The sequence below is a fragment of the Grampus griseus genome, assembly GCF_964374135.1.
Source record: "Grampus griseus genome assembly, chromosome: X".
In the NCBI taxonomy this organism is placed as follows: domain Eukaryota; kingdom Metazoa; phylum Chordata; class Mammalia; order Artiodactyla; family Delphinidae; genus Grampus; species Grampus griseus.
In genome coordinates this window covers 64,678,923-64,702,373 of record NC_138999.1, presented here as the reverse complement: position 1 = coordinate 64,702,373, position 23,451 = coordinate 64,678,923, and the positions used below count along the sequence as shown (strand labels likewise).

General features: G+C 33.9%; 1 protein-coding gene and 1 pseudogene across 2 annotated transcripts in view; one reads left to right on the top strand and one right to left on the bottom strand.

The window, feature by feature from the left end:
* Window positions 1–23,451, top strand: part of ATRX (ATRX chromatin remodeler) — a gene marked incomplete at its 5' end in the record, with an annotated part of 197,408 nt that overhangs the window by 25,411 nt on the left and 148,546 nt on the right. The window contains 5 exons of the mRNA XM_082646836.1: window positions 2,708–2,821; window positions 7,018–7,127; window positions 8,773–8,840; window positions 9,144–12,226; window positions 15,509–15,581. Of these exons, the coding sequence (XP_082502962.1) occupies window positions 2,708–2,821; window positions 7,018–7,127; window positions 8,773–8,840; window positions 9,144–12,226; window positions 15,509–15,581 (3,448 nt within the window). The remainder of the gene's footprint in view (window positions 1–2,707; window positions 2,822–7,017; window positions 7,128–8,772; window positions 8,841–9,143; window positions 12,227–15,508; window positions 15,582–23,451) is intronic.
* On the bottom strand, window positions 16,909–17,828 carry LOC309839430 (translation machinery-associated protein 7-like; annotated as a pseudogene). The gene is made up of 2 exons: window positions 17,820–17,828; window positions 16,909–17,295 (listed from the first exon to the last, which is right to left on the bottom strand). The product of its transcript is annotated as a translation machinery-associated protein 7-like (transcript).

Below are 23,451 nucleotides of genomic sequence, written 5' to 3'. Positions count from 1 at the left end.
AAATTTTAATGTGTTTGCTTTATAGAAAAACATAATGAATACTCTGAAAACTTCTTAAGAAAACATTTAAAGTCTAGTTTAGTCTTACTGCATTCTTAAATTCCCTAAGACGCAAAGCTGAAGTTACCTATTAAATTTGACTTAGGTATATTTCTTGTAATTATCTTTTTAAAAATGCCTTGTTACATTTCCTCTCAACCGTTGCATTTCTAATATTAAAAGTGCATTGATTAGATTGGGGCCTGGGCAGGGGTGGGGAGGGGGGAAGCCAAATGAAAATCTTGGACTTTTCATAGCCCAAGTCTGAGAGCAGTGTGATTACATGATGAGAGAATGACAAGGGTCTTGGTAATTTCATAGTGTTTCAGAAATCAACAGTTTAGATTTTTCTCTTTATTGAATAATATGTTTAAAGGCTCTTAGCAGATTTTTCAAATTTATTCTCACAGATCATTTACAGCAGTGTTTACTACTTTATTCTCTTTCTCTACTTATGCTTATGTGACACATTTTTTGATTATGGAAATTTAAAAAAATGATGAGTTAGGAGAATAATACATTGCTTTACTAGGACAAATTGGGAGTTATAATAGATGAGAAATGAAATGAGGAAAAGAAATGAATGAGAGAAAGAAGAGAGAAGGAAAATTGATGGGCCTACCATTTACTTGGCTTTGAAAATCATCTGTGACAATTTTATGTAATGGTTTTGGTGGCCTATGGCAGAAACAACTAACATGGGAGTCTGAGTCCCATAGGCAGTGACTCACTTTGGATTATTACATTCTCAGTGGTTGTCACTGGGAGTCCTTATGATGGCCACTGGGTGAGCTAAGAACTAGGAATTCCAGTCTTTGTTTTAATGATATTGTGGAAGAGAGTTAGTATGGGATGTTACGAACCTGAACTAAGTGTAATTGTCTCCCACCAAACCAAAAATAGACCTGTTTCATAAGGTTAAATTTGATTATAATTATTGTTATCATACTATATTGAGTATGTGTAAGTACCAGACTCTTAAAAAGTTAACTTATTTAATCCTCAAAACAATGCTGTAAGGTAGTTACTGTTTCTATTTGTAGAGATGAAAGAACAAATTCAGAGCTCAAGGAACTTTTTCAGCTTTAAATTGAGAAGCTAAGATTTGAACCCAGGTCTGCCTGAATCCAAAGCTAGTGAGTGCTCTTTCCACTCTGCTGCTTTGCTTCCATTTAGAGAAGAATCTTCAGAAAGAAATCTGGTTTTTTTTGGTTAACTATAAATCTTTAGCTTTTTTCAAATGCCAGGGCTTCTCTGAGAGTATATATGTGAAATGGTTGTTGTGAATAAAGGTTTTTTTCTGTGTGTGGAGATTATTTATATTTACCAGTTTGTAAAAACTCAATCCTCTGTGCCCTATTTCCCCTCTTTTTTCAGAGACTCAGAAGTTCATTTAAGTAGGTGCTATACCTTGCTAAAACTTGCTCGCTAAATAACATGGACCCATGTTTCAGGGAGACAGCCCCTGACAACTACCAGATTTTACAGTTGGCCCTCCGTATCCGTGGGTTCCGCATCTGCATATTCAGTCAACTGCAGATCAGAAATATTTGGGGAAAAAAATTCTGGAAAGTTCCAAAATGCAAAACTTGAGTTTGTTGTTGGCTGGCAACTATTAACATAGTGTTTACATTGTATTAGGTATTATAAGTAATCTAGAGATGATTTAAAGTATACAGGACGATGTACGTAGGTTATATATGCAAATACTATGCCATTTTATTTAAGGGACTTGAGCGTCCACGGATTTTGGTATCCAAGGGGTCCTGGAACAAATCTCCCATGGATACTGAGGGATGACTGTACTTTCTTAATTGTTGTCAGTAATGCCCAATTACTAAGCCCAGCAATGTAGGTAAATGTGAGACCTGGACCCTTTTTACTATGCCCCTGCTTTATTTGCTCTTGAGAGATTAAAATGAAAACTTGAATTAGCAGCCTCTCTCCTCAGTTCACATGTTTTATAGCTAAGAAAGTACATTCTTTCTAAAAGATTTCCATAGGGACCAACAATTGATCTCATTCTGCAATTTATTGTCATAGCACTTGAGCTTAAGTATCTTAAGGCAGTCTTTGTTTAAAACTCTTTAAGGACTTTGCAGGGTACTGAAACTTGGATGTATTATTTGGGAAATGCCACAGAATAGGTATAGCAGTAATAGCAGAATTAACTTCTCACATTGTCCCCCACTATCCTCCCCCAAAGCAATATAAAACAACCCCTTAAAAATCTTTTTCTGCATTTATGATTTGGCTTATGAGAAGAATAGGATGTCTTTTTAAAATTTTCTCTTCTGATCCTTTTGTTTTTTTAAACTGTGGAACTTAGCATGGATGTTCATATTCAGAACAGCTTTTGTGATAGGCAGTATAAAATTCAGAACTGGGCTAAGGCTTTATACTTTATTCACACATTTCTGTTATGAATCAGTACATAATACTGCCCCCCCCATTTTTATGAACTATATTCCAAAAAGTAATCTGTTGACACCTGGCCCTTTTACTATTTCCCTGTTTTATTTATTCTTGAGAGGTCCTTATACAAATACTGAAAACTTGAAAGAAACAAAACTATGTACCAGCAATGTTGGCTTTATCTGAACTGAAGTCTTGTACTTCACTTGCACATTTAATATGTGTAATGGTTTTTTAAATGAAATCATTCTAGGTACAGTGATTGTACAACCAGAGCCAGTGCTGAATGAAGACAAAGATGATTTTAAAGGGCCTGAATTTAGAAGCAGAAGTAAAATGAAAACTGAAAATCTCAAAAAACGCGGAGGTAAATACAAGTGAAAATGAAAACATGAGTTTAAAGTGCTGTTTATGACCATATTGGAAAATCTGATGTGCTTACTAAAAATACCTCCACTTTTCTGCCCATTGTTTTTTAAAAGCACTACTTAAAAATAACTTCTGTTTCTTTCTGAGCTCTGAAGCAGAAAAGGTTAAACACCATTTATCAAAATGCCTTTGCCTTCAGTGGCTATTAAGTTATCTCAAGAAGCTTACTATTTCCTTCTTACACATGTTAGTTCTGTAATGCTTATATGCCAGAATACCATGTGTTCCCTCTCACCCCGAAAGAATTTTAGATTTGGATAAAATCTTGCCTGTGGCCTTCAGGTAACTTTATACATATCTAAAACATTGTTTCACAGAGTGATGGACATCTGCATTAGTGTCACCTGGGGTGCTTATTAAAAATGCAAGTCCCTTGACTCCACTCATAACAATTTAGAATTTCTGAGGATGATGTCAAGACTCTGCCCCAGTTTGTTCTTATGTGCATTCAAGTCAGAGATCTATTGATCTAAGGATATCAGTGCAGAGATGAGTAGGAAGGAGATGGGAACTAGAGCTAGTAACCTTCCCTCCATCTGTCTGAGCCGCCTTTCCCTTTGTAGGTCTACCCTCACTTATACACACAACCATTGGCTAATCATCTGTAGAAAGTTAGCATAAGGAGGATTCATTTAAAAATTTATGACAGTGGAGTATGTGTCCCACTTGTTTGTGTGTGTTTAAAATAGTACCTGTATGTATTTTTTGGGCAGATTAAGAGAGTCAGAATCCATTACTGTAGGAAGAATGAATCTCTAAAAGATAGAACATGACACTAAGTTTCTAAATAGAAGTGTAATGGAAGCGTGTCTGTTAAATATTTATCATGTACATTGTGAAATTATAGCATAGTTCTTGGTGAAATTTTGTGAAGATTTTAATTTCAGTGCTATGTGATATCTTGATGGTACTAGTAAAATATATCTGTGTTTATAGTATATATACACATATATGTGTATATACACATATATGTATATATATGTGTATATACACATATATGTATATATATGTGTGTGTGTGTGTGTGTGTGTGTGTGTGTATATATATATATATATAGGTTTTCAGATTCAATAATTCATTAGATTGTTAGAGAAAATCAAGGAAATGTTGTTTAGTCTTTTGTCCACAAGGGGGTGTTCTACCCCTCTCAAGCATAAGGAAGATTCATTGAGAATCTAATTCATAGTAAGGAAACTGCCATTGCAACAACAGAGCTCACCAAAGCTAAGTAGTATTTAAAATAAGAGAATCTGCAAGTAGAAGGTGATGATAAGGACCAGTAGTAAGAGTTTCTTCTTTTTATTTCTGATTATGGGTCCTCTAGAGAAGACAGATAACTAAGTGTATTGTGTCAAAATTAATATCTAATTGGTGGCTTTTGGGGAGGGACTCTGGAGCAGTCAGTGTCTCAAATGTGGATAACAGCTAAAAGGAGAATAAAAAAGAACCACAGTCATTGGGGAGGGTGTTTTTAGTGACACTTTACTATGCTGCTGGTATTTGGTCTGAGCTGATATGTCTCTGGAACATTTTATTGAGTGTTCTGTGTAAGAATGTTTATATTGTGCTTAAGGGAAAATGTATGTTTATAGCCATATAATAGCACTTAAAATCTTTCATGTTAATTTTTGTCTTAATGATTTTCTACATCTTTAAGCTGTCGGAAATCACACAGGAAATTTAACTATGTTTACTCATGTACACATGTACGAATAAACTAGTGATCTGAGGTACTGAATTGCTAGTTAATATTCAAACTTCCTAGGAAAGTTAGTTCTAAAATTGAATTCTAATATAGGAAACTGTCAAGAAGGTAAACTTTATACATAAAATAATCTTATAATGATTTGAAACAAAATTAAACACAAAGATATTGATCATTTCAGGAGCCATTGTTTTTTAAATACCATAGCCTATTTTGATATCCTTTCCCTAGTTTAATTGTTAGAAAACATATTTTACACCTAATTTTTCTATATGGCAGAATAATTTTGTTCTTTCTTTAAAACTGATAAAATGTATTGAGCTCAGAATTGAAAATGCCGCTTTTCCATTTATATACTATATATATTATAATCATGAAGATATTTCATAGCTAAAAATAAAAATTTAAAACATGCATGCATAGAAACAAGTATGTATACTAAAGTACCACTTGAGCATTTTACAATATTTGTTTCAGATCTCACTTAAATAAGATCTCACTTAAACTAATTGGTTTAGTCCTACTCTCATCTATATATCCTTCCTTTCACACCTCAGGTTGTGATTATTTGACGTTTGTATGCATGTGTGGTGTTTCCATGCATGTTTTTATATTTTTCTTTACATATTTTTATTCTTAACAGCATTTATTTTTCATTTAAAAGTATACAAAGTAGTATCTTGTATATATCCTTTTGTAGCATTTCTCATCCAATATTGATTTTGACATCTATTCATATCAGTAAATGTACAATCTAGTTTTTTTACTTTTTGCTCTTCTGTAGAATTTAGTTGTATGAGTAAACCACTATCCATTTTCCAAATGTGAAATTATTTCTAATTTTCATTTTCAGATTTTTCAAATTTGCTAATTAACACTGCAATGAATATCCTTTATATGAGTCATTGTGCACAGATGGGAGAAAGTCTCCAATGGATCACCTAGTTTTTTAAAATTCTTGAGTGATATATGTGCAAAAGCACATAGAAGATACTTAATATTATCTAACAGTGGATGAGCATTCAAACTCTAGCTTTTTGTTACCTTGTTTATATGAATGCAATCATTATTTGACATGAAAAAGCACACTGTATATTTATTTATGTTAAAAGAAATACAGAATATATGAATACTCAAGATCAAAACTAATGGAGGAGAATATGATTTAAAGGAAAATATTAGCAGCTTATATAGTAGGTCTTCAAATTCTCTGTATTTTCTGGAAAAGTATCATGGTGCCCTTATACCTTGGTTAAACTTTTTTAACTTATGCAAATAAAGATATTTGTGATAATGCTTGGGTCCATGGTGCTTTGGATCTTAAAACTAAGAAAAACACAAAATAGAAAATTAAAAGGTGAGAAATGTATTTATTGTTTTGTCTTTTATTTAGGGATAGAGACAGGTTTTTTTTCTTTTTTTAAGTCATTCACTTTTTTTTTTTGGTGAATGCAGGCATTTTCACTGGCCTCTTTTGAATCATAATCTACCATCTTATTTGGATCAAGGTCTTGGTTGCACATCAGAGTCGTCTGTAAAACTTAAAAAAGAAAAAAGTGTCCAGGAGATCCCCATTCAGTGGGTTAGGGGTGGGAATGGCTGTCCCTGTTTTTAAAAGATTCTTTGGCTGATTCTAATGTTCAGCTCAGATTGTGAAGCACCGTGCAGAACTATGGACGAGAGTGAGGCAGGAGAGGTCCCCTTTATTCTTGTGTAGGTTATCTTCCATCTGTTTTTCTGCAGAAACTGTGGAATGGGGCTCTGTCAAAACGCAGCCATTCTGAAGTTTTGCTGTCAAGATAGATATACCTGCAAATCTTATTTGTCGTTATTTGGAAATAATAGACAGTGCCGATATGGAATAGACATAGAGAAAAGGCAGGTTAATGGGGATTGTGGATAGTATTGAAGGGACTCTTAGGAAGGAAATTGGTAATATAAAGTTAGCAGGTTTTCACATAATATTGAAAGGATCTGTGTAGACAATTCCATTTTGAGAATAAAAACTTTATGGCATACCTAACTTAAGTACAGGGTTACAAAAGAATCTATTCCATATATTTCACTTCCCCATTCTTTAAGAACTGATCCTGAATTTCTTTGTGAAGCAGTAGCAAAATGAAAAAGAGCTCTTGACCCCTATTTTTAGAACTTTTTTTATAGAGTCTCTTCATGTTATATCAAGTTGTTGTAAGAAACAGGGTTTGTATCTGTAAAAGGGAGCAAATTAGCTCTGCAATTTGTCAAGGTTGTCATTTTTTTAGTAAGTCTGTAAAATTATTAACCTTTGTATTTGTGTCCAAAATGTCATTTTCTCAAGGATTATGAGGTATTTAATTTTCAATTCGAATGTTGGGAAATGCTGACTAAAGTATATATCTTTTTGTACGTGTGTATATGTGTGAATAATGGTCACTCCTTTCTCCTAGAAGATGGGCTTCATGGGATTGTGAGCTGTACCGCTTGTGGACAACAGGTCAATCATTTTCAAAAAGATTCCATTTATAGACATCCTTTACTGCAAGTACTTATTTGTAAGGTATGTAATGATCTGTTGATAATTAATTCCACAAATATTTGAATGCTTAACATGTGTCAGACTTTTGATGCACAGTGATGATGAAGACGGAAATGGTCTCTGCCATTGGAGGACATATAATGTAGTGGGGAAGACAGACATGAAAGGCCCAATAAGTGCTATGATAGGGGAGTTACTGTGTACTTTGGGAACACACAGGAAGCCTTTGTAATTTGGAGTTGGGTGGTGGGGGGCTTTATAATGGAGATGATGTAGGTGGTACCTGAAATATAAATAGGAATTAGCTTGGCAAAGTGGGATTGGTTCAGCATATTCTAGGCTAGAGGCAACATGGTATTCAAAGGCTCAGAGGTGAGGGAGAGTGTGGTGTCTTGGGAAACTGCAGAGTATATATGTGTGCACACATATGTTTTACAACATTCCCTCTTACATAGCCTAATTACCCAAATCTGAACTCTCCATGTGGAGCAGGGTTTTCACATAATTTGGAGATAATAGAATTAAAAATGTTTCATATGTATTGAAGATAGTTTTAACAGTCTGTGTAAACTTTTTTTACAAGTAATACCTTGGAATTAATTTTAAATATCTATAATTTCAAGGTTATCATTTCCCTAACTCATATTACTGCTAAAATTAATCCTTGGTTAGTTTGCTTCCCAATAAAACGCCTCCTTGAATTACAGGGGCAGACCAGACTTTCCTTAATTAGAGTTCCAGTTCTAGATCTTGTATGAATTTTTGGTAGATGTAGACCTCCTTAAATGTACTAAATTTACTCCATCTTTTAGTAATTTGTGTCCTCCTTTCCTTGAATTCATTTCAGCCAGGAGCCTGTTTAGGGTACATGTTGTAGCTTCTAGTTTTAAATTGTGACAGCTGAATTTTATATTGTTGGATTTGTAATGTGCATTGCTTTTCTCTTTTCTTACATACGTGATTGGTTTTTTTTTTTTAAGGGCCAGTCTGTTGTGCCTAGCCCATTTCAGTAATCAGTAGTTTTCATCAGTGGGCATGGAACCTTCCCTTTTCTCCAGTCCCAGTGAAAAAGAATTTAAAGTCATTCAGACTTGGATTTGAATACCAGTTTTGCCTCTTCCAGTTGTATAACTTTAGGAGATTTAGTTACATATTAATGAACCAAAGCCTTTTCTCTCAAATTGGGCTGTAATACCTCCTACCTTGCACAGTAGGTATTTGAGATTTAAAGATAATATGGGTTAATGTAGGATACTGTTGCTCAGCTCTATACATAGTAGCTGTTTATATATGATGACTAGTAAATTATTATTAACTTATAGCAACATCTAATACATTTTTATGTAGATCTTTGGTAGCTAGTCATATGAGATCAGAAATTTGCTTTACCAAAATCTTTTATCAACTTTTATGTAAGGAAAAGTGGTACTTGATGATATGGAAATCTATTTCAAGGAATTAATTTCTTGAGCTATTCCTGTGTCTGGAAAGTACTCGTAGGGGTAATACAGTGTTATCGCTTTGATTCTCTAAAACACACACAGACACACACACACACACACACATTCCCTGTACTTTTTTAATGACTTAAAAAATAAAGTTTTTCTCCTTTATGAATGTTAACAGTTTTGAATAAATTTCCCCTTTCCCTTTTCTTTTTTAATAGAATTGCTTTAAATATTACATGAGTGATGATATTAGCTGTGACTCAGATGGAATGGATGAACAGTGTAGGTAGGTAATAAATCAAGATGAACTAAAATTCAGTGTTGTCTGCTTTTTGAGGCGAAATTCTTACATAGTCTGTTACTAGATCTATTTTTTATAGTATCATCATTGATATCTTTCATGAAAGGTTGTTCTTTTCCATGAAGTCCTTGGTTTATGTCTTTTAATTTTCTAATAAAGAATAAGTAAATGACCAAAATTACTTTGCTATTAAAATTGCTGCCAGGAAATTTTAAATTGCTTTAATACTGTAAAGGTTTAAAATGTGTTTCATTTCAGAATAATATTTTAATCTTTAAATAATTTCAGATGGTGTGCAGAAGGTGGAAACTTGATTTGTTGTGACTTTTGCCATAATGCCTTCTGCAAGAAATGCATTCTACGCAACCTTGGTCGAAAGGAGCTGTCTACAATAATGGATGAAAACAACCAATGGTCTTGCTACATTTGTCACCCGGAGCCTTTGTTGGATTTGGTCACAGCATGTAACAGCGTATTTGAAAACTTAGAACAGTTGTTGCAACAAAATAAGAAGAAGATAAAAGTTGACAATGAAAAGAGTAGTAAAGTATATGACCATGCACCCAGATTTTCTCCAAAGAAAAACAGTTCAAATTGTAATGGAGAAGAAAAGAAATTAGATGATTCATGTTCTGGTTCTGTAACCTACTCTTATTCAGCACTAATTGTGCCCAAGGAGATGATTAAGAAGGCAAAGAAACTGATTGAGACTACTGCCAACATGAACTCCAGTTACGTTAAGTTTTTGAAGCAGGCAACGGATAATTCAGAAATCAATTCTGCTACAAAGTTACGTCAGCTTAAGACTTTTAAATCTGTGTTGGCTGATATTAAGAAAGCTCATCTTGCGTTAGAAGAAGATTTGAATTCAGAGATTCGAGCTTTGGATGCTGTAAACAAAGAGAAAAATACCAAAGAGCATAAAGTCATAGATGCTAAGTCTGAAACAAAAGTACGAAAAGGGGAAAAACCCTGTGCTTTGGAAAGGAAGGATTTTTCAAAATCAGAAGCTAAACTGTCAAGAAAGCAGGTAGATGGTGAGCGTGTGGATCAGAGTGTTGCAGTAGAGGAACAAAGAGCAAATAAAAATCCCAGTGGTGAACATAAAAAATCTGATAAAAAAGAAGAACCTCAGTATGAACCTGCTAACACTTCTGAAGACTTAGACATGGATATTGTGTCTGTTCCTTCCTCAGTTCCAGAAGACATTTTTGAGAATCTTGAGACTGCTATGGAAGTTCAGAGTTCAGCAGATTATCAGGGAGATGGCAACAGTGGAACTGAGCAAGAACTGGAGAGTTCTGTAAAATTAAATATTACTTCAAAAGACAACAGAGGAGGTATTAAATCAAAAACAACAGCTAAAGTAACAAAAGAATTATATGTTAAACTCACCCCTGTTTCCCTTTCTAATTCCCCAATTAAAGGTGCTGATTGTCAGGAAGTTCCACAAGATAAAGATAGCTATAGAAGTTCTTGTCTGAACCCCAAGCTGGAGAACTGTGGACTTGAACAGGAAAAGAATGATAATGAGCATTTGGTTGAAAGTGAAGTTCCATTACTTTCAGAAGAATCTGATCTTCGAAGATCCCCACGTGTAAAGACTACACCCTTGAGGCGACAGGCAGAAACCAACCCTACAACATTTAATTCAGATGAAGAAAATAATGACACCGTTAAGGAGAAACAAAAACTATCAGTTTCAATGAGAAAAAAGGATAAGCGGAATTCTTCTGACAGTGCTATAGATAATCCTAAACCTAATAAATTGCCTAAATCTAAGCAGTCAGAGACTGTGGATCAAAATTCAGATTCTGATGAAATGCTAGCAATCCTCAAAGAAGTATCCAGGATGAGTCACAGTTCTTCTTCAGATACTGATATTAATGAACCTCATACAAATCATGAGAAGACTTTGTATGATGTAAAGACTCAAACAGGAAAAGATGATAAAGGAAAAAGGAAACGAAAAAGTTCTACTTCTGGCTCAGATTTTGATATTAAAAAAGGCAAATCAGCTAAAAGGTCTATAATTTCTAAAAAGAAACGACAAAACCAGTCTGAATCTTCTAATTATGACTCAGAATTAGAAAAGGAGATAAAGAGTATGAGTAAAATCGGGACTGCCAGAACAACAACAAAAAGAGTTCCAAATAAAGAAGATTATGATTCTTCTGAAGATGAAAAACACAGCAAAAAAGGAATGGATAATCAAGGTCAGAAAAGTTTGAGGACTGCCCAGGAAGGATCATCTGATGATGCTGAAAGGAAAGAAGAGAGAGAGAATTTCTCTTCAGCAGAAGGCATAGTTGATAACGACAAGACTCTCATGGAATTGAGAGATCGACTCTCTAAGAAGCAGCAGCCAAGTGTTTCCTCAGATGGTGCTGATAAGCTTTCTTCTGGGAAAGAGGAGAGTTTTAATTCTCCAGAAGACAAAAAGGTTGCTGAAACTAAAGAAAAGAGTAAGTATCTGAAAACCAAAATGTGTAAGAAAGTACAAGGTGGCTTATCTGATGTTGCTGAGAAGTTCCCAAAGAAAGAACAGAGTGATGAATCCTCTGAAGATGATAACAAGCAGAGCAAAAAGGGAACTGAAGAAAAAGAAAAGAAAACTACAGACTTGAAGAAAAAAGTAATTAAGATGGAACAACAGTATGAATCATCATCTGATAGCACTGAGAAATTACCCGAAGGAGAAGAAATTTGTCATTTTCCTAAAGGCATAAAACAAAGTAAGAATGACACAACTGATGGGGAAAAGAAGAGTAAAAAAATAAAAGATAAAACTTCTAAAAAGAAGGATGAATTATCTGATAATGCTGAGAAGTTACCAGGGAAAAGAGATAGTTGTGATTCTTCCGAAGATAAGAGGAGTAAGAATGGAACATCCAGTCGAGAGAAGAAAAGGTGCAACTTACCTGAAAAGAGTTCAAGGAAGAGACAAGATTGTTCATCATCTGATACTGAGAAATATTCCATGAAAGAAGATGGTTGTGATTCTTCTGATAAGAGACCAAAAAGAATCGAATTAAGGGAAAGAAGAAATTTAAATTCAAAGAGAAATACCAAGGAAGTACAAAATGGCTCATCATCTTCTGATGTTGAGGAGAGTTCCGAAGATAATAAAAAGCTGAAGAAACAAAGAGCTTCAGCTAAAAAGAAGGCAGGCAATATGAAGGAGAAAATGAGAAACTCCCTAAGAACAAGCACTAAAAGGAAGCAGGCTGACATTTCTTCCTCATCTTCTTCTGATATAGGAGATGATGATCAGAATTCTGTAGGTGAGGGGAGCAGTGATGAGCAGAAAATAAAGCCTGTGACTGAAAATTTAGTGCTGTCTTCACATACTGGATTTTGTCAATCTTCAGGTATGAGAAAATAAATAGAAAATTTGTACTTTCTCCCTCTTGAATAACTACATTGTTTAATTTTCTCTGAAGTCAATCAAATGCAAGGTTACTTACTGTTTAGGAAAACACCATTTAAAAATTCTTTATAGAGATTTACTAGAAACTCTTTCTCCATTTTTTGGTCATCATTGGGAGGTATTTGCAGCATTGTTAGTATTCTGTATCAGTTATACCAAGTGTGTTGGGTAAATTTATCAATGTTTAATGCTTTTATTTGGAGTAATGAAAAGTAATTTATGAAGGAAGATCAGACTGGTGCTAGTAGTTCAGTAGATATTTATTCAAGTAATGGAGATGAGTGCTTGGTATGGATATAATGTGTGTGAAAGTTTTAACTGCTTTGCCATTCATCTGACTTTTTAAATTGGGCAGAGTAACTTTGTGTCCTATGAAATCCTCAGAAAAATTTAAGTTTATTTATTGAAACCCTTTGCTTATGCTCATCATTTTTTTCTAATGACATGAAAAGATATTTCCATTTTTAACACTAACAAAATAGAGGAAGAAAGAAATCCAGAAAGTAGGTGGATTACCCTACCCTGATGAGATAGAGCACTAGGACAATTAGGGTTTGGGTCAACCGGTCAATAATATGCCCCCCCCAAAAAAAAAATTAAAAATATTTATCATTATGGCAGTTCTTTAAAAAAAATCAGTTGTATAGTAAATGTACACTTGTTGGTCATATTGTCTTTTTTTTTAAGTCAGTAAAACCCATCAGTTAACCAGGGACACTTAAAATTAATTTTAAAATATAAAGTAGATTTCTTATGTAACTGTTTTCCCAGCACAAGCAAAATGTTAAAAATTTTTCCTTTCTTTCCTTTTGTTGTGATTTTCCATTTATCCCAGTTGGATTTTAGTGGAATTCACTTGAATCTTGATTTTTAGTAAAACTTTAAATCCCTTTTTTGGAGCTCCAGTGAGTTGGTTTGAAAACCAAGTGGGATATGCATGGTATACTCATTTTAATGCTCTGCTATATCAGATACCTAGATGGAGTTCTGCTTGTATGGCTGTTTTAACTACAGGTCCGCAGTCCCTGATATTCTTGGGGCTTAATGTATTTCAGGATTTTCAACTTTTTTGTTTTTAGGAAGGTAATATAGAGTAGTTATCATATATTATATAGTAGCCCCAGTAGGTCCTGAGGCCCCATAATCAAACACATTAGTATTTCCGCAGCAAAACATATGAACGTTTACATGTAAGAGGAATAAACAGTTCAGATTAGATTTTGCTGCCAAATGAACTTTGGCACCACCTTACAAAACTTTAAATTTTGAGAACTTTTTGGATTTTCAAATTGTGTATGAGATTGTGGACTTGTATTCAAAACATAATATAATAGTTGCTAAATTTATTTATTCTCCCAATATGTCCAACTTAATTTAGGTGACAGTTTTTATGAGCTCTTAAAAAGCCTCCCCTGCTCCCATGAATTTAGAGGACTCCAATTTATTCAGCAATAGTTGGGTATCCTGTTACAGGGTACAACATTTTCCTAGAAATTGTGGCATGGCATGACCAACCAAGATGAAGAACACGATCCTAGGAGGTTATAGTCCAATGAGCAAGATAGACATAGATAAGTCATTTTTTAAAAAAAATACCAGAAGAAAGATATAAAACTAAAATGGGGCTGTGTGATAAATAGCAAGTGAGCCACTTAATATAAACATTGGAGGAAGACTTAAAAGAACGGGTAGCATTTGAACTTGACTTTGAAGGATGGGTAACATTTTCAAAGGTGTAGTAAAGAGGAACAATGGTAATATCACTAGTAATATTTCATTTGAAGATTGGTCTGTTTGAATGAGGTATTTATTGTGAGTTTGCTAAGATATTGTGAGATTTATTATTGCCTTTCTATATTTAGCATATTTCTATCCTGAACCTGTAGGTGTCTGTGTTCCTTATGGGATTTTTTTCTCCAATATTTTCCCCCAGTATTTTATTATGAAAAAATATTAAATATGCAGAAAAGTTTCTACAGTTAACATTGTACTGTATTTGCTTTATCACATACTTATCTATATATCCTATCTATCCATCAGTGTACCTAACTTTTCCCCCCTTTTAACTGTTTATTTTGAAATAATTATAAATTCACAGGAAGTTGCAAGAAAATGTACAGGGAGGTTTTGTATGCCTTTCATTAATTTCCCTCCAATGGTAACATCTTTCATAATTATAGTGCAATCTCAGAACCAGGAAACTGAAGATTTATTCAGATTTCACCAGTTTTACATGTACTCCTTCATTTGTGTGTGTGTGTGTAAGTATAGTTCTGTGCAAAATTTGTATCACGTGTAGCTTTGTAAATATAACCACCACAGACAACCAAGATACTGAACTTTCATTACCACAAGTTCCTTTGTGCTACCCCTTATGCACACTCCCTAGCATATCTCTATTCTTAACCTGTGGCGATTGTTAATCTGATTTCCATCTCTGTAATTTTGTTATTTTGAGATGGAATCATGAAGTGTGTAACCTTTTGAAATTGTCTTTTTTCACTCAGTGTAATGCCCTTGAAATCTTTGATGCATTTGAAAGTAAATGGTAAACATTAACATAATTCTCCCTGGTTACTTCAGCGTATATAGTGTTAACTAGAGTACAGTGTTTAAGTTTGTTTTTGAGGCAAAATTTACATACAATGAAATGCACAAATCTTAATCTCTTTATAGTTTTAATCAAAGGATAGAAACGTTGCTTTTTGTAAGGAAGTAAGTTTTACTGTACTTGAATATATCTCTGGATGATTCTACTCCTGGATACCATACAAATTCAGGTATATTTTAAAATTATTTGGTACTACCAAGTATTAATAGCATTTTAAAAAGTTCTTCAATGATACAGGAAAAATTAGACATCTGTTAACTTTAAACTTAAAATGGATCACTACAAAGCTTATTTTAGCCACAAACTTATGCTAATATGGTGGTGAATGATAAAAGATTTGTTACTGCGAAGGATGAGTTTTAAAATTCTTGTGCTCTGGGAAGGAACTTTGAAATATGTAACATCCAACTATTTATTATTTTGCTGCTGACACTTCTTAAATTCCCCATTGTACTTTCCTTATAAATCCTTTTTATTCATGTTTTGGATCCCAGAGTATACTTTAGAACTCACTAGTTGTTTTAAAGTTTTTGGCTTTCAGTTTTATTTTACATGGTTTTACTTATAAAGATAATTTAAAGCTAATTTTAAGTACACTTTTGTTCCTTCAAGGAGATGAAGCCTTATCTAAATCAATGCCTGTCACAGTGGATGATGACGACGATGACAATGATCCTGAGAATAGGTATGAATCCATCTGTAAGGACTTTAAAAAGATTATAACACACCCTAGGTGTGGGCACAAACAGCAGCAAGGGAACCACAAGCAGGTTTAAAAACCAGGAGTGCCTGCCTTAGAAAGACTCGCTCACAGTCTTCCTGCAAGTTTGAAAGAAAGGCCAGAAAATGGGCTAAAACTCAGAAACCTTAAAAGAAATATAAATAGTAACACACCTAGCATAGGGTGTGTTATAAATACAGCACTGTCAATTTTTATGTTTCCCTGTAATTTAGTGATAGTTTTTTGAGAATATTTTAATTTTGACAGATTATTTTATTGGTAAAAGTAAATCATATCTCAATAAATTGGTGACAACAGACATCTCTCTCCTCAATATTTGATTATTGTTTTAAATTGCCATCCAGTGTGGTGGTCCTATTCATTAAAACCTGTTCAAAGTGAAAAAGAGACTGCTAAGATGTTTAAGATTAAGAAATTGCTTTCAAAATAAGTATGAATTTGCAAAGTATCTAGACTGATTTAGATTTTCACAGTTTGTCAAATAAAATAGAAGTAGACAGTATGATAGTATTAATTTTAATACTTAATAGGTTTATATGGGAACAGTGTAGCCTGTACAGATTGACTTAACTAAGGAATAGCTGGGAGAAGAAAAAAAATAAAGATACACCCATATTCTAGCAATGAGGAATAAAGAAAACAAAGGTATTAAAGAGTATAACCATAATGTTTTTACATATTTTTTAAACCCTTCCTGGACTATAGGATCCCCCACACTCATAATCTTCAACGAGAAGACAGTGTGGTATAGTGGATGGAATTTTGGAATAATGGGGATAAGAATATCTGACTTCTAGTTCTAACCTTTCTGTGTGATCGTGGGCAAGTGACTTAACTACTCTTTGCCAAAATTTTCTGTTCTTTAAAACAAAAGGGTTGGATGAAATGTTTTCTGATTAATTCTAGCACCAAAAAATCTATAATAGACTTGAGGTTTTACTACATAGTACTGTATTAACCATCCATTTATTCCTAATAGTAAACTCTAATAATTAAGAAAACATGAAGATAAACATGTAATTTTTGTGTCATAATTTTGTAAGGAATTAACTTTGAGTTGGTAAATACTGTGGGGCCAGCTGTCACTCCAGCTGTTTTATATCTTGCTGGTGCTGATAGATTTTTCTGTTTCAAAGATCAGCATTCTCCTAATTAACAGGAGGGCGTTTTTATTAAGGTGAATGAACAATTTTATTTTGCACTTTTGAATAGAGCTTAATCACAGATGCAAAGACTCTGATGCTGCTTTACCTACTTATTTTTCTTTTATTACAAAAGTTTATTCTTAAATGTACAGTAGGTTCCAAGACAACACTTCATTCTAGCTATAGGTGGCAACAGATGTTATGGCAGGGAATCCAGATGTTTAAACAGGAATGGAACTAAGGATCATCATTGCCTCAGGCACAAGGAACAGCTTACTTTTTGCCATATTTCTTAATTCCGCCTGTTGCCAGGGGGCCTTTCCCCGCGGCCTTTGCTTTTAGCTCCTCGAGTTTCTTTTGCTCCTCCTTCTGTTTCTGCTTGAATGCCTTATCTTGTCCATCTCCTTGGCTTGCTTCTTGGGCTGCTTCAGGGGCTTCTTCTTGCCACCTGCATGCGACACGAGCACGCTCAGCCTGGCCCCCGCCGGGTCCCGTCCCTCTCCGCCCCCTACCTACTTATTTTTTAATTAAAAATATATATCCAATTATTTTGTGGGATCGGGGTCGGGTCCATAATGGAATGGTGAAGGCATACTTTTTATTCATCAGGCATTTTATATAGTATATGATATGATCACAGTGAGATTATGAAAGCATTTAAAATTTTATTCTCTTTTAAAATGCTTTAATTCCTCTTCATTTATTTATGCCACCATTTGCTTTCTTGTAAATCTTAAGGCCTCAAATGTTATTGAAAGGCTAATAATGTTTAAAACATGCTATATCCTAATTTACTTATGAGTTAGAATCTTAATTTCGTATTTAAACACCAAATGAGTGTCATTAAGGTATGATAATTTTTTATTTGTGTTAGAGCTTGTCAAAATATAAATATCATTTTTATCTTTTAAGCTACTTGATCATATCTCTCTGTAACTGGCAATTATTTTATTGAAAGGTATCTTTAATTCCATCTTGCATTTGTGATTAAAAAATACAGCCCTGTTGAGTACTTTTGAGAAGAATTGAATTTTACCTTGAGCATGTTTTTCTTTATATTCAGTTTAGTGTGCTTTTATAAAATATGCCATTAATAACTTGTTTCATATCCAATATACCAATGAGGTATCTAATACCCATGGGTTATCTAATGATGGGGATACAAATACCTTCTTGAATTATTTTGGTATAGACAGCGTACTTGAGCATATTTGAATATGCACTAAGCAACTTTTAAAAATTTGTTTTCAGATCATGATAAAGTCTTGGAATTATTTTTACCTTTCACATTTTTGAGTAGGATGTATTTTGGTAGACAGCATATTGTAATTGTGTATAAATTTGTACACAATTGTGTAACTGTGTATAAATTTCATATGCTTTGCCTTTTTAGCAGTATTATAATACATTTTCAGTGTTAATGTTTATGGAGAGGTAAATAGTGTATTAATGCAAATGGTTAACTATTTGGATGCAATAAATTTCTGTAAAACTTTTTGCTTGTTCAAGCATTTAATTTTAATTATAATCCATCTTTTCATGAGAGTTGAAAGAATTTGATTGAACCAAGATATGTAGGCTAGTTTGTAGCCAAAGAAGTTTTGATATTTCTAAAATTGACGAAGTAATAATTCCCAAATCATATGTACTTAGATATGACATATTTACTTATATATGTGTGTGAAAGTTTTACAACAGATTTCACCATTATTTATCTTTTCTGTTTTAAAGTTATAATAGCTTTTGAGGTCATTTAAAGAACTTAGTCATGTCCTGAATATTTCAGTAGGTGTGAATAAATAAGTTTATGTTATTTTAGTGTATTTAGTCTATTATGTATTTAGTCTATTATGTAGTATCATTCATGTTTGAAAGTAAATGTATGCTGTTGTGAGATAGAGTGGTCTAACTTGTAAAGTAATTTCTATTTAATTGCATTTATTTAATAAACAATGACAAGAATTATAGGTTGAATAACAGGTTAACTTTTACGATTTTTTGACTGAGCTTTTTAGAAAAAATTAAATAGTGGACGAACTTTATACTTTCAATTTTGTATAACTGAGAATTTACTTCAAATTTTATAGCTTAGACTTTATGTACTTTTTGAAAGGGAGAATAATAATATCAAACAGTTTGTCAGGTTATTTAAATTATACCCGTAATTTTAAAGTCATTTATTTGAATGTGCCATTATGTTAATGTTGCCTTTCAAATACCTGTTAGTTATGTTTGAAATTGGTTCTTTCATTGAAAGGATATTTAATGTCCTATATTTTAATACCTGCACTGTGAATTAGCCTCAGTTATAAGATGGTAGTGTATTCAAGTTCAACAGTGATAGTGTTGAGGATTATTAAACCAGGCTTTGCTTTAGGGGTTGCATACTAAAACAGTCACTGAAGAATCCATTCCTCCCAAAAAAGAAATATTTTAAGAATATTCTTCATTTGTATTTTTACAGGGCGTGGAAAATATTTAAAACTGAGCTTTTAAGAGGAGAGAAATAGATTGCTACATTTTTTTCTAAATCAGCATTCTTTTTTTTTAATTCCAATTTTGTTTAAAAGCTGAGGTTTTTATATGGATACCCTCTCCTGCCACACAGATACATGTATTTACTTTGTAGTTGAAAAATGCTTAGTTGGGTCTACAAATACCGCATAATTTTTCTCATAATTTCTCTCTCAGTGGGACTAAATGATTTTTTTTTCATTGAAGCAAAATTTGATTTAGAGATTGCTTAAAGAAATTACCCAATGTTAATAGAACTTCTGTTTAATTATTGTGGGACTACACCGTAGCCTTCAAATTTTCCAAGTATTTTATCATTTGGTAATACTTTGCTTTTCAGACTGGAAAACATGCAAATGATTATTTTTTTTCCCTACTAGCTCGGTGTAGGTATTCTTTTATTTTTAATTTAATTTAATTTTTTAAACATCTTTATTGGAGTATAATTGCTTTACAATGGTGTGATAGTTTCTGCTTTACAACAAAATGAATCAGCTATATATATATACAAATGTTCCCATATCTCTTCCCTCTTGCGTCTCCCTCCCTCCCACCCTCCCTATCCCACCACTCCAGGCGGTCACAGAGCACCGAGCTGATCTCCCTGTGCTAGGCGGCTGCTTCCCACTAGCTATCTACCTTACGTTTGGTAGTGTATATATGTCCATGCCTCTCTCTCGCTTTGTCACAGCTTACCCTTCCCCCTCCCCATATCCTCAAGTCCATTCTCTAGTAGGTCTGTGTCTTTATTCCTGTTTTACTCCTAGGTTCTTCATGACATTTTTTTTCTTAAATTCCATATATATGTGTTAGCATGCAGTATTTGTCTCTCTCTTTCTGACTTACTTCACTCTGTATGGCAGATTCTAGGTCTATCCAACTCATTATAAATAGCTCAATTTCGTTTCTTTTTATGGCTGAGTAATATTCCATTGTATATATGTGCCACATCTTCTTTATCCATTCATCCGATGATGGACACTTAGGTTGTTTCCATCTCTGGGCTATTGTAAATAGAGCTGCAATGAACATTTTGGTACATGACTCTTTCTGAATTATGGATTTCTCAGGGTATATGCCCAATAGTGGGATTGCTGGGTCATATGGTAGTTCTATTTGTAGTTTTTTAAGGAACCACCTTACTGTTCTCCACAGTGGCTGTATCAATTTACATTCCCACCAACAGTGCAAGAGGGTTCCCTTTTCTCCACACCCTCTCCAGCATTTATTGTTTCTAGATTCTTTGATGATGGCCATTCTGACGGGTGTGAGGTGATATCTCATTGTAGTTTGGATTTGCATTTCTCTAATGATTAATGATGTTGAGCATTCTTTCATGTGTTTGTTGGCAGTCTGTGTGTCTTCTTTGCAGAAATGTCTATTTAGATCTTCTGCCCATTTTTGAATTGGGTTGGTTGTTTTTTTGTTATTAAGCTGCATAAGCTGCTTATAAATTTTGGAGATTAATCCTTTGTCGGTTGCTTCCTTTGCAAATATTTTCTCCCATTCTGAGGGTTGTCTTTTGGTCTTGTTTATGGTTTCCTTTGATGTGCAAAAGCTTTGAAGTTTCATTAAGTCCCATTTGTTTATTTTTGTTTTTATTTCCATTTCTCTAGGAGGTGGGTCAAAAAGAATCTTGCTGTGATTTACGTCATAGAGTGTCCTGCCTATGTTTTCCTCTAAGAGTTTGATAGTTTCCGGCCTTACATTTAGGTATTTAATCCATTTTGAGCTTATTTTTGTGTATGGTGTTAGGGAGTGATCTAATCTCATACTTTTACATGTACCTGTCCAGTTTTCCCAGCACCACTTATTGAAGAGGCTGTCCTTTCTCCGCTGTACATTCCTGCCTCCATTATCAAAGATAAGGTGACCATATGTGCGTGGGTTTATCTCTGGGCTTTCTATCCTGTTCCATTGAGCTATCTTTCTGTTTTTGTGCCAGTACCATACTGTCTTGATTACTGTAGCTTTGTAGTATAGTCTGAAGTCAGGGGGCCTGATTCCTCCAGCTTCGTTTTTGGTTCTCAAGATTGCTTTGGCTATTCGGGGTCTTTTGTGTTTCCATACAAATTGTGAAATTTTTTGTTCTAGTTCTGTGAAAAATGCCAGTGGTAGTTTGATAGGGATTGCACTGAATCTGTAGATTGCTTTGGGTAGTAGAGTCATTTTCACAATGTTGATTCGTCCAATCCAAGAACATGGTATATCTCTCCATCTATTTGTATCATCTTTAATTTCTTTCATCAGTGTCTTATAATTTTCTGCATACAGGTCTTTTGTCTCCTTAGGTAGGTTTATTCCTAGATATTTTATTCTTTTTGTTGCAGTGGTAAATGGGAGTGTTTTCTTGATTTCACTTTCAGATTTTTCATAATTAGTGTATAGGAATGCCAGAGATTTCTGTGCATTAATTTTGTATCCTGCTACTTTACCAAATTCATTGATTAGCTCTAGTAGTTTTCTGGTAGCATCTTTAGGATTCTCTATGTATAGTATCATGTCATCTACAAATAGTGACAGATTTACTTCTTCTTTTCCGATTTGGATTCCTTTTATTTCCTTTTCTTTGATTGCTGTGGCTAAAACTTCCAAAACTGTTGAATAAGAGTGGTGAGAGTGGGCAACCTTGTCTTGTTCCTGATCTTAGTGGGAATGCTTTCAGCTTTTCACCATTGAGGACGATGTTGGCTGTGGGTTTGTCATATATGGCCTTTATTATGTTGAGGAAATTTCCCTCTATGCCTACTTTCTGCAGGGTTTTTATCATAAATGGATGTTGAATTTTGTCAAAAGCTTTCTCTGCATCTATTGAGATGATCATATGGTTTTTATCCTTCCATTTGTGAATATGGTGTATCACAATGATTGATTTGCATATGTTGAAGAATCCTTGCATTCCTGGAATAAACCCCACTTGATCATGGTGTATGATCTGTTTAATGTGCTGTTGGATTCTGTTTGCTAGTATTTTGTTGAGGATTTTTGCATCTATGTTCATCAGTGATATTGGCCTGTAGTTTTCTTTCTTTGTGACATCCTTGTCTGGTTTTGGTATCAGGGTGATGGTGGTCTCGTAGAAGGAATTTGGGAGTGTTCCTCCCTCTGTTATAATTTGGAAGAGTTTGAGAAGGATAGGTGTTAGCTCTTCTCTAAATGTTTGATAGAATTCGCCTGTGAAGCCATCTGGTCCTGGGCTTTTGTTTGTTGGAAGATTTTAAATCACAGTTTCAATTTCAGTGCTTGTGATTGGTCTGTTCATATTTTCTGTTTCTTCCTAATTCAGTCTTGGCAGGTTGTGCATTTCTAAGAATTTGTCCGTTTCTTCCAGGTTGTCCATTTTATTGGCATAGAGTTGCTTGTAGTAATCTCTCATGATCCTTTGTATTTCTGAAGTATCACTTGTTACTTCTCCGTTTTCATTTTTAATTCTATTGAGTCTTCTCCCTTTTTTCCTTGATGAGTCTGGCTAATGGTTTATCTATTTTGTTTATCTTCTCAGAGAACCAGCTTTTAGTTTTATTGATCTTTGCTGTCATTTCCTTCATTTCTTTTTCATTTATTTTTGATCTGAGTTTTATGATTTCTTTCCTTCTGCTAACTTTGGGGTGTTTTTGTTCTTCTTTCTCTAATTGCTTTAGGTGCAAGGTTAGGTTGTTTATTCGAGATGTTTCCTGCTTCTTAAGGTGGGCTTGTATTGCTATAAACTTCCCTCTTAGAAGTGCTTTTGCTGCATCCCATAGGTTTTGGGTCGTCGTGTCTCCATTGTCACTTGTTTCTAGGTATTTTTTTGATTTCCTCTTTGATTTCTTCAGTGATCACTTCGTTATTAAGTAGTGTATTGTTTAGCCTCCATGTGTTGGTATTTTTTACAGATCTTTTTCTGTAATTGGTATCTTGTCTAATAGCGTTGTGGTCGGAAAAGGTACTTGATACAATTTCAATTTTCTTAAATTTACCAAGGCTTGATTTGTGACCCAAGATATGATCTATCCTGGAGAATGTTCCATGAGCACTTGAGAAAAATGTGTATTCTGTTGTTTTTGGACGGAGTGTCTTATAAATATCAATTAAGTCCATCTTGTTTAATGTATCATTTAAAGCTTGTGTTTCCTTATTTATTTTCTTTTTCTATGATCTGTCCATTGGTGAAA